Raw genomic sequence first — 11,599 nt, 5'->3', positions numbered from 1 at the left:
GGCCCTTTTCTGGTTTAATTCTAGTCTGTGGACACATAATTGGAATTAAAGAAGAGGTCACTGGGCCCATTTCTCAGGGTATGCCTGGGTGGACACACAGCAGCCCATTTTCCTCATTGGGAAAGACGTGGCGAACAACTCATTCACAGGCAAACAAAGAAATCCCATGTACAGACCAGAAGGCTCCAGGACTGGAGAGATGGCTGAGTGGTTCGCTAGCTGCTGCTCCTGCGGGTTCAGGTTCAATTCTCAGCACCCATATGGCAGCTCACAACTGCAACCCCAGTTCCAGGAGACCTAACACCCTCCTCTGGCTTCTGTGGGCACACACTACACATGCCAGAGAGAGGGGGGGAGGGGAGCAGAGGAAGGGAGGGAAGGAGGGGGAGGGAGAAAGAGAGAAGAGAGAGAGAACAACTTTAAAAGGGGTAGCAGTAGCCCCGCGGTGGTGGTGCACGTCTTTAATTCCAGCACACAGGAGGCAGAGGCACACGGATCTCTGTGAGTTCTAGGCTAGCTAGTCTACAGAGTGAGTTCCAGGACAGGCAGGGCTACACAGACAAATCCTGACTCGAAAAAAAAAAAAAAAAAAAAAAAGGGTGGGGGGTGGGGGGTTGGCAGTGGTGAGGTACCAGGTACAGAACATAGAAAACACCTGCCAGAGAGCAACCGCCACCCGTAACTTCTCTGTTCCAGAATTGGGTGTCAAGCCGTGAGAAAGGTCCCAATCAGCTGCGGAGGATGCCGTCAAAGTGGGGAGTGATTTCTTCATATTCAGGAAGCAGTGAATATGATTTGAAGCCAGCTTTGTTTTGGGGTCACTGCCTTCGCTGTGCCCTGGGAGAAATCCCTTCCTCTCCGAAGCGATAAAGGTCCCGGCTTCTACGAGTCCGTGTATCTACCTCTACTGAAGTGGGGTGGAGAGCGTCCCAATTCGGTAACTTTTTAATTTAATATTTACTGATCTTCAGTAATCTCGTCCAGCCCCAAGCCCCACACAAAGATGGCAGATCCGTCGTCACTCCGGGCTAGGAACCGGACCCGAAGCCAGGGTTCCGTGGCAGCGCGTCCCGGTAGTGCTGACGCGGATTGGCGTACTGCGCTTGCGCGGAGAGAGGCCCGGAGCGCGGCGCGTGCGCACTGCGCGTCTGCGTGCCCCAGTCAGACAACCGCGCGAGCGCAGATCCGAGACCTTCGGTGGTTTGAGTGGTGGCGAGCCCGCCTTGCTGAGCCGGGTCCTCGGTCTTCCCGGCGACGGCGTTACCGAGTTCGGCATCAGTCGAAGGGGCACGGCATGTCGTGGGTTCCGCGGGGCTGACAGTGAACGCGCTTACGGGATGGGCCGGCGCCGGGGTCTGGAGCTCTACCGGGCCCCGTTCCCGTTGTACGCGCTCCGGGTGGACCCCAAGACCGGGCTGCTCATCGCTGCCGGCGGAGGAGGCGCCGCCAAGACCGGCATAAAGAATGGCGTGGTGAGAACGCAAGGCTACTGGGAACTGGTCATGCCGTGGCCGAGGGCAATTTTGGGGTGGCCGGGGGGCGGGGTCGGGATGCAGGGGTGGACTGTACCCCTGCTTTAGGCCTTGCCGGTTTCTAGGAGGAAAACCCGGCGTAGACGCCTGGGTGCTGCTTTCACCTAAGAAGAACGGTTGAGTCGTCCAAAAACAGACGGAAAGCTGTGCAGGTCTGTGAAAGCTGGGCTGCCCACCCACGCAGAGCCACGGGAGCTCTTAGGCTGGCCTTTTCCAGGAAGGCACATTGACTTGTCTGCCTTCAAGTAGCTCGAGCCTGGATTCCTTTCTTCCTGTAATTGGACCTAGTAATCTAAGCCCTGTTTGCTGTATGAATTGGGGAGCTCCAGCAAGAAAATAAAGCTTCAAAAACAAAACCAAAAACAACAACAACAACAAAAAACCAAAACCCGTGAGCTAGAGGTGTGGGAAGCAAAGGAATACAACTAAGACCAGGATTAAATGGCTAAGACTAGGACTGATGTGACTTCCGGGCTCGCCTGAACTTTGCCCACCTTGGTTCCCTCCCAGCACTTTCTGCAGCTCGAGCAGATCAATGGGTGCCTGAGCGCCTCCTTGCTGCACTCTCATGACACAGAGACGCGGGCCACTATGAACTTGGCACTGGCTGGTGACATCCTTGCTGCCGGACAAGATGCCCGCTGTCAGCTCCTGCGTTTCCAGGTCCATCAAGTGAAGAGCAATAAGGCGGACAAGTCAGGTGAGGAGCTTTGGAAAAATCCTTCTAATCTTGGTCTCTAAAGAAGAGAGATTAGATGTGGGGTCATGGTAGCGCTGAGCGCTCTCTGCCCTGTCAGTAAAGAAGGACTGGTCCTTAGTACAGAAGCCTGGATTCAGCTAGGTTGTGGTGCAGCCTCAGTGCTTAGGAGTGATATTTATTAAGAGGATATTTAAGGCTAGCCTGGGCTACATAGCAAGCCCCTGCCTTAAAAACAAAGACAAAACAAAACAAAAGCCCAAAGAAATCTGGATCCTGGCAAATGTTTATGCTGCAGGTTCCAAGGAGCAGGGACCTCGACAAAGGAAGCGGGCAGCTCCAGCAGAGAAGAAATCAGGAGGGGAGGTTCAGCATGAAGGGGTTGAACTCAGAGTAAAGAATTTGGAGGCTGTACAGACAGACTTCAGCGCTGAACCACTGCAGAAGGTGGTACGCTTCAACCATGATAATACCTTGCTTGCCACCGGAGGGACTGATGGCCATGTTCGTGTCTGGAAGGTATGGCTTGAGGGGCTTAAAGGACATGAACTTTGAGGATTCAAACATGCGTTCTGGGAAACTTGTGAGTGGCCGTTAGGACAAGAGAGATGGGGGTCATAGTGTTCTTGCTGTGTCTGGTCTGAACCATGATACTGGCTTGGCTGTAGGTACCTAGTCTGGAGAAAGTTCTGGATTTCAAAGCACATGACGGGGAGATTGGAGATTTGGCTCTGGGTCCTGATGGCAAGGTAAGGAGGTGGGAATGTGGGGTGCTGGTACAGAAGAGGGGAGCCTCTTAGGCTGCTTGCCTAGTAAGTAGATGTCCTAACTATCCATCTTTGGACTCTTTACTCCTGCCCAGTTGGTTACTGTGGGCTGGGATTTCAAGGCCTCCGTGTGGCAGAAGGATCAACTAGTGGCACAGCTCCAATGGCAAGAGAATGGATCCACCACCTCTTCTAACACACCATACCGCTACCAGGCCTGCAGGTGTGAAGAGCTCGGAGCGGCTAAATGAGGCACATTTCAGCAGTATTGGGGAAGCAGAAAGAGATCAGGAGGGGCTGGGGATGACTGTAGCCTTGTTGGAGGTGGTTTCAGATGTGACCAGGGTACAGGAAGGCACAAACCTAGAGGGCTAGCAGCAACTGAAAAAGCCTCTTGCCCGGCTTCCAGGTTTGGGAAGGTTCCAGATCAGCCCGGGGGGCTGCGGCTCTTCACAGTACAGATCCCCCACAAGCGCCTGCGTCAGCCTGCACCCTGCTACCTCACAGCCTGGGACAGTTCCACCTTCCTGCCGCTCCGGACCAGGCCCTGTGGCCATGAAGTCATCTCCTGCCTCAGTGTCAGGTATGAGAGACTGCTGCTTAGCTGGAGAGGGGAGTGAGTCCTGACTCAGTCTCTCGAGGACGCTGTCAGGGGAGAGAGTGTCACACACGCTTTCAGAACAACGAATGCTTTGTTGTATGTTACAGTGAATCGGGTACCTTCCTAGGCCTAGGCACGGTCACTGGCTCTGTCGCCATCTACATAGCTTTCTCTCTCCAGGTAATGGGGAGAGGTTGGCACAACCCTCTGGGAGGGCTACAGGCTTACTCTACCCTGTGTGTACAGGAAAGAGTCTGGCCCAGTTCATAGGGGAAGCCTACTGGGGCTGTGGAACATGTTTCCCAGAAAGGAGCCTCCAATTAGGCTTTCCTCACTTGTCTTCTCCTTCCACAGCGTCTCTACTATGTGAAGGAGGCCCATGGCATTGTGGTGACAGATGTCACCTTTCTACCTGAGAAGGGCTGTGGTCCACAGCTCCTTGGATCCCATGAAACTGCTCTTTTCTCTGTGGCTGTGGATAGTCGTTGCCAGCTGCACCTGCTGCCCTCACGGCGTGAGTGAACGTTCTGTCGTGTGTATCGGGGATACCGCTTCATCTTTAGTTATAGCAAAAATTGACCCCTGTTTTTGCCCACCCCCCTCCTCTCCTTGAATGAAGGGGGTTCAGGGTTCTGGCCTTAAGCTCTGAGGCTCCCTTGCCCACTCACTTCTTCCCTTGTCCCACCCTCAGGGAGTGTTCCTGTATGGCTTCTGCTCCTGATGTGTGTCGGCCTTATCATTGTGACCATCCTGCTGCTCCAGAGTGCCTTTCCAGGTTTTCTTTAGCCTCCATGACCAATGGGAACGGTCCTTCCCAGGAACGGGCTTGGACACTGCCACCTCCCAGAGCAGAGTTGTTGCGGTCCACAGCTGGGGCTGCCTCTGCTGAGACTGATGGGTACTGCTTGTCCCTCAGCAAAAGCTTGCCTGTGGCCCCATTTCCACTCTGGATCCTGGGAGCCCTGCACTCATCACCTGTGGATCCATTTAGGACAGTGTGGTCTGAAGCTGAAGCCCAGGGCACACTACCTGCCTCATTTCCCTCTGCCTCCCAGAGCTCCAGAGTTAGCTCTTCCTTCTCTAGAAATATGTGACGGTGACCAAGAGCCTGGAGGCATTGCCATCCTTCCTCCAGGAACTGCTACTCTTCCTCCCCTTACAGCCATTACACGAGGTCCTTGGCTTTTGTTGAGAAAAAGTCTGGGCTAGCACTTGCTGTTAGGGCAGGAAGAGGCAAAGGAAGACTCAGGTAGCAGTGGTCTGTGGGCTCAGTTGGGTAGCAGCAAACTAGCCAGGCCACAGATACAGCAAGCTGGATGGTTTACTCTGGCCTGAGGGAAGGGAAAGTGAGCCTCAGCTCATTAGGCAGGAAGAGTTGATATTTAATAAACAAAGAAAGATTGCACCGAGACTCCAAACAGCTCTCTTGTCAGCTCTTTCCATCTTCAGAAGGAGTGAGTGCCCCAAGGTCAGGCAGCTCCCCGGAGTGCTGGAAGACGGCTTGGGCATACTGATGCAGGACACGGTTCATGTAGCAGTGCTGCTGGGGAAGCAGCCCTTCCAGGAAGCCAATGTGGCCACCCCGAGCCGTGATGAGCAGTGCAACGTAGGGAGACTTCTGAGCAGCCTGCAGAGGGAAGGCTGGGAGGGAGTGAAAGAGGAGGTCAGGAAGCTGCCTGGCAGTGAGAACCCACATGTGTGGCTTACTAGCCTTGGGATCAGGTTCGCAATGTTGAAGCCACTCACCGTGGGCTGGGGAGAAGGGATCGTCTGCTGCGTTGAGGCAAAGAACAGGGGTATGAATGGCATCTACTTTGGTTCTTGGGCTTGAGGCTTGGTAATAGGCTGCACAGTCTTTATACCCAAAAGCCACAGACGTGTAACGCTCATCCAGCTGGCGGATTGTGCGGGCCTATATGGTGAAGGTATGGAACAGGCTATGATATTAGAAAATAGGAGACAACAGGAGACCGACACTGGGTAAGGGATGGTTGAAAAGTACCTTTATGGCAAAGTCTACATCCAGCACCTTTCTAATTGTCTTTCTGTTTCTGGAAAAGAATACATCAGGGTTTGTCTGGACTCCTGCCCCTCTCAGAGCTCCCAGCTTCTGTTTTCTTACCTCACCAAGAAGACCCCACGTGGAACTGACCCAGGCACTAGCAGAGCCGGGTGTGTCTGCTGTCCTACCTGGCGATGAGCCGGCAGAGTCCAGCAGTGAGGGGCCGGTTGAAGAGCAGTGAGTTGAGCGGGGTCTCCAGAGAGTCAACAGTTTGAAAGGAGTCCCAGCACGCAGATATTGTCAGTCCTGCTGCCAGGCCTCCAGCCTTCTTGGTCCGTGCCAGGTAGTTCAGCACCAGTATCCTGTAAAATTGGACGAAAAGGCCATGGAAAGTGTTGGCGTGAGTTAACTGGGGCAGAAGAAAAGGAAAAAAGATCTGGAGTAAATCCAGTCAACTATTACCCTCCAAAGGAGATGCCCACAGCCAGCAGCGGAGCTTGCGAGTAGCGGCGCTTTATGTGCTTCACAGCTGTTTCTAGGTCTTCAGTGTGGCTGGCACAGTAAGCCCTGTGAGTCTGGGGGCAGAGGGGGGTCGTCGGCTAGGGAGAGCGGCTCTTGCCAGAAGGCAGCCAAATGGGAGGGCGCTCAGGAGGTAGTGCCAAAGGGTAGGGGGGGACGATAAGTAGGCAAAGCCTTAGGGCCAGTGATCTCTAAAGGGAGCAGGTGCAGGGCCACCACAAGAAGGAGGGTACTCACCAGCAGCTCTTCCCCTCTGCAGCCACGGTTATTAAATACAACAGCCCTGGGGCAACACAGGTAGGTGAGCCAAGCCCTCCCAAGAAGACCCTCCCTTTTGGTTGTCTGCAGAAAGGCCCCTGCCAAAAGTACTGTATCAGGGTCAGATCCACTTCCCCTTCCCAAGCTCTACTCCATCCTTACCTGTAGCCATCTTTCAAAGCTTGGTCAACTAGGTGTAAGATGTATGGCTCCTGGCTACTGCCACTGATGCCTGGAAGCAGCAATACTATGGGCTGGGTGGTGGGGTCTGGGTAGTGACTGTTCTTAGGCTGCTCAGCCCAGTCTAGAAGGAATTGGCCTCCATCGGCGGTCTCGAGAACTTCACTAGGATTCAAGAGAGATAGGTATACAACGACACTATCAGGAATTGGACTCCAAAGTCTACCCTCTGGCTCACCCACAAACTCTGCAGGTTGCCGTGGGTATTATTTGAAGGCATGCTTTATATAAAACAATAAGGCTGCCCATATAAAATGGATAGATGAACTATTACGCTTGTGTAGGTGCCAAGTAAAGAGCCTTTCCGTTTGCCCAGTTCTCACCACACTCTAGGGCAAAGATTGCCTTCATTTAAAGAGGTGGACTGTTACCCCTAAAACCGGCAGCTCTGTGTTCTGACTGTCCTTACCTCTGGTAAGAGACTTTAGGCTGAGACTGCAGGAGGACTCGAAAGATGGTTTGTAACCGTCCCTCAAAACACCACAATGTGGGGTAGAAAGTCTCCACAGTGACTGGACAGTGTTGTTCCAGGAAGGCCAGAAACTGAGGCCCAGCTACCAGACGAGGCCTCTGTAATCACACAACACACTTGGCTTCATTTTCCTCTTGTCCCAGACAAGGGAGAATGAGTGATTTCTTCCCCAGTCCAGCCTTAAGGACACGGCTTTGCCATAGTGAAGGGTACGTCATAATTCAGACTAGAATGGCCAGGTCACCATCCATAATATAGTCATCTAGTGCCAAAGAACCCCAGTCCTAAAGGGTCACCTCCAGAACTGACCCAGAAGGGGTACTGACTTCCTCACTCAGCCTGTCCCCTCAAGTCCACTTGTGGGAGAGCGGATAAAAAAATTGCTCAGGTGATCCCCTACAATAAGGGCTGTGGTCCTCTGGTTGGTTAGTTGGAGTCTGGGCCTTTTTTTTTTTTTAATGTTTTGATTTTATTTTAATGATGTACCTCTGTTTGTGGGTAATGTACACAGGTGCAGATCTTGCCTGTGGGGTCCAGAAGAGCTGGAGTTACAGGCAGTTGAGTACCACAGCATGGATGCTAGACACAAACTGATCCGCAGGGGCAGTACATGCTCTTCAGGGCTGAGACAGCTCTAGCCCAGGGTGGCTGGTTTTTTTGAGACAAAGTTGTACTATACCCACACTGGCCTTGAACTCATCATAATCCTCCTGTCTCTGTGCTGTGCATGCTCTGCTGGTTGGGATTCTCGACCAGGCAAAGAAATGTCAACGCTGTGCAATCTGTGATCTTTTGCATTACCGTTGAATTGTCCAGATGCATCTCCCGAAGCTTCCTCTGGTCAGTCTGGCTCTTCCTGGGCCCCAGTGTTTTTAGCACACCCTTGTCTACATTCTTTCTGCCTTTCTCTAATGTGTGTGCTCAGTGCTGAAGGGCTGCTTTTACAAGGGCACCTCATACTGTCTTGTGGAGCCCCAGTTCTTAGGCTGTGCTGTATAGGAGGAAGCATCCATAATGTGAACAAGTATTTCCATTTTTCATGCCAACTAGGGGAAAGGGAACAAAGATGGAATAATAGGGATAAATGAAGTCAATGGGCACAAAGCCCTGACTCAGCCTCACTGCTTGGTTCTGCATAGCCACGAAGTAAATGAGGAGGGCCTAGCCTTACAGACGTAAGAAGAGTATGCCGAACAAAATTGGGGGACTCTACAGACTGGAATTGAAGGGTTGAGGCTCAGTGGTAGGCTCTACATTCAATCTCCAGTATTGAGGAAGTAATTTTTTTTTTAATCATAAGTGGCTTTTCTAAGTAACTTAATCAGATCCTGTTTTATCTACAGTCTTGCTACTCAAGAGGACTAAGGAAATGATACTCTGAAGAGGCCCAGTTGATACTGTGACTTGGACCCTGGTCCTTAACCCTGGAATAGCAACAATGAAGTCTGCTATAATGCAGACTAATCACAACCTTATTTGATAAGAAATCATGACTCTCATAGGTTAATTGGTCTGCCCAAAGGAAGAGCAAACAGGGAAAGCAGAATTAATAGCTATGAGAGCAACAATAATAAATTGTAGGTAAAATTGTTAAATGCTCCATTGCATTCCCAGTATTGTGCTAATGAATAATAGTGATTTTTAAACATTTTTATTTTTTACCATTTATATTTTAGATTTACTTTTATTTAACATGTGTGTTTGCCTACATGAATATTTGTGCATCACCTATATGCCTGGTGCCCCTGGAAGCCAGAGAGGGTTACAGACCATTGTGAGCTAGAAGTGCCTTGTAGGTGTCAGGAACTGAACCCAGGTGCCCTTAACCACCGGAACATCTCTTTACTTCTGATTTACATTACTTCCATTTACCAGTGGCCGCAACAGTTCTCTGTTCTCTGAGACAGGCCCCTTGGCCTCACTGTATGGGCACAGGACTTTGCTGTGTTGCCCAGGATGGCTCAAAACTCTTGGGTTCAAGTGATCTTCCTGTCTTAACCTTCCCAGGAGCCAGGACTAATTTAAAGATGTTGAATCGATAGGTTTCTTGTTAAACTCATTTACCTCGATAGATTTTAATGAGATCAAAAATGTTAGCTTTCCTGAATATGTAGATTATACATCTTATCTACATTTCAGTTGAGGAAATATCCAAATTGATCAAAAACAACCTGCTAAGACTTCCTCAGCACGGTATACACAAAGTGTCTAGAACTTAAAACAGGGCTAAGTGTGTAGGGGTAGAATTATCCATCTGTCCTAAGCTTGGCAGAAACCTCAGCCAGTCCTCAAAGGAAAGGAGGCCCTGCCAAACTGATGGACTGGTGCCAGAACCACACAGGCGTTCGTTCCATTATTCTGTGCAGCTAGCAAACATAATCTGCACGTTAGGCCACCTAAAAAAGGAAAGCAGAAAGCACAGATCTCTGACACTCTACCCTCCACCCCCACCTTTATCAATCAACAGTACAGGGGGTGCGCCCTTCCTGTGCCTAAAAGACCCAGCTAGCAAGGAAGATTCCGAGAATCTAAAGGGCAGAACCGGCTCTCTGTTCATAATTGCAAAATTCACTGGGCGCAGGAGAGCCAACTATCCAAGATTTCAAAAAGGGCTGGAGCCCAGGCTGTAGACTACCCCCATACATTCTAGAACCCCAAGCGCAGCGGCCAGAGCTCAGCCCTCACCCACCTGGGGCACACATGCCCAGTAGTAGCCCAAGTAGAGTGGAATGCCAAGAGCCAAGAGCAGAGAGACGGTGTCTGACCAGGTGGCGTTCTGCCGGCTCAGGGAGGTACTCAGCATCTTGCTTAAGTAGGGGTATTGCAATTCCCAAGCTCCCTGCGGGCTCTAGCTCCTGAACTTTGACTCTTCCGCTTGCGGTTGCCGTGGACCCGCCTCTTGCACGCCATTGGCAGACCTCTGCAGGTCCCACCCTCCATCGGCCCCGCCCGCCGCCAGTACTCAGGCGAGGGGCGGTGTTTGGCTGTCAGGCGAACCTCACAAACCCTAGCGGCCCTGACCCGGTCGCCCACATCCCTCCCTTCCTCCTTCTTGGTGAAAAGCACTGGAGCCCCAGGGTAAGCAGCGCCCCCGCAGCTGCCATCTTGGTGCGTGCCTTCCCTGGAGGGTAAAAGCTGAATCAGGCAGCCTGGGAAGGTTCCGCAGCCAGTCCTGTGAGAATATTCTGCTCACTCACAGAGCGCAGCCATTCACCGTGACCCTCACACACCGGGCACAAGCACTGCCCAACAAATTGTTACAGACTCAGGTTTCAGCCGCTCAGTGGTTCTACTCCCTTGGGCGAGTGTCTCTATGTTGTCTCTTACGATCCCCGCCAATAGAAAGGGTGCAACAGATGATTTGCCCATCAACTCTGTTTCAGGCGTTGAATATGAACGACCCGGGGATCCTGTCCCTGTTTGAATAGGGAGTGCTGCTGTAGAACCTTGCTTCCCACTGGACTCATTCGCGACTTGTACCACTCCCAGTCTAAGGAAGAGCCAAAGCTTGGATAGATCAATGTATGTAATGCAAAATCTATCTGTGAGATTTAAATGTTGAATTCTTAGGACAGGAAACGGTACTAGAAAAAGAAGTACTCCCTGCCACTGTGTGGGAGCAGGTAAGAATGATACCCAAACTTCAATGGGGAAAGGCAGGAAAATGGGTAGGAGTTTCCCAGGCGAGTGGGAGGCAAGAGTGCTAGCTCCAGAAGTAAAACTCTGGAGCCAAAAGAAAAGTGTGGCTGAGCGCGTGGGTGATCAAGGGACCAGGTATTGAGAGCTTCCTGAGGGCAGAGGAAACCCATCAAAGGACTCGGGAACTGAGAGTGGTCAGAGAGATGTGTTTTAGATGAAAACCTTAGGTTACTTAGAGAAGGAGGAGAATAAAGACAGAAGAAGCAAACGGGCCACCTGGGTGCTGTTAAGAGCCCTCGGGGCACTGGAGCACAGAAAATAGGTGCCTACACTGGGACCTGGGCAGGAAGAAGAATGAGGATCGTCAACACAGAAGGCAGAGTTGGCAGGACTCTAGCGTGGTGGAGCTGAGGCCGGTTCTCAGGTTTCTGACTGCACAGATACAGGTGTGTCTATCCCCAGGGTGGAAAAGAATAGAAGAGGAAGACAATGCATTCAGCTTCACACGCGTTAGGCTAGAATGCGGGAGTATGTTCTATCTATTTTCTTAGACTCTGCCTTCCTACCTGCATCCATCCATTTACTCAGAAGCCAAGCTAGCAGCTCAGGTTATGGAGCTCTCCCCTGAAACCCAGAGCCCATTCCCCCAAGCAGCTAAGGACAGCCTGTGTGCTCCAGAGCCCTCTCCAATTATTGAATCTGGTTAATCCTAGCCCTGCCCCTGCCTGTCTTCCCTCAGAAAAAAACTGGATTGTGCCTGCCCTTTGCTCCTCTCTGTCTGCCAAAGGACAGTTGGTGCTTCCCCCTTGGGACTGAGCATGACTCGTCTTGCCTTTTGTCTCCAAGGTAACTGAAGATCATTTTCTTTAAAA

At 51.5% G+C, this 11,599-nt stretch overlaps 2 protein-coding genes across 2 annotated transcripts; one reads left to right on the top strand and one right to left on the bottom strand.

The window, feature by feature from the left end:
• Positions 1-1,181: 1,181 nt before the first annotated feature.
• On the top strand, positions 1,182-5,015 carry Preb (prolactin regulatory element binding). Its single transcript, XM_050128512.1, has 9 exons — positions 1,182-1,472; positions 2,043-2,232; positions 2,528-2,748; positions 2,898-2,978; positions 3,092-3,219; positions 3,406-3,579; positions 3,705-3,777; positions 3,952-4,111; positions 4,289-5,015. Exons 1-9 carry the CDS (start codon positions 1,338-1,340, stop codon positions 4,381-4,383), a joined length of 1,257 nt encoding a protein of 418 aa, XP_049984469.1. The 5' UTR covers positions 1,182-1,337; the 3' UTR covers positions 4,384-5,015.
• On the bottom strand, positions 4,956-9,966 carry Abhd1 (abhydrolase domain containing 1). Its single transcript, XM_050128513.1, has 9 exons — positions 9,778-9,966; positions 7,026-7,186; positions 6,539-6,721; positions 6,356-6,401; positions 6,062-6,174; positions 5,788-5,961; positions 5,600-5,648; positions 5,344-5,509; positions 4,956-5,238 (listed from the first exon to the last, which is right to left on the bottom strand). The coding sequence occupies exons 1-9, from the start codon at positions 9,889-9,891 to the stop codon at positions 5,027-5,029; spliced, it is 1,218 nt and encodes a 405-aa protein (XP_049984470.1). The 5' UTR covers positions 9,892-9,966; the 3' UTR covers positions 4,956-5,026.
• Positions 9,967-11,599: the final 1,633 nt, after the last annotated feature.

This window comes from Alexandromys fortis, unplaced genomic scaffold, assembly GCF_014885135.2.
Source record: "Alexandromys fortis isolate MF-2015 unplaced genomic scaffold, M_Fortis_MF-2015_v1.1 scaffold_304, whole genome shotgun sequence".
In the NCBI taxonomy this organism is placed as follows: Eukaryota; Metazoa; Chordata; class Mammalia; order Rodentia; family Cricetidae; genus Alexandromys; species Alexandromys fortis.
Note: the sequence above shows the minus strand (reverse complement) of the source record. Positions and strands in the feature narration are given on the sequence as shown.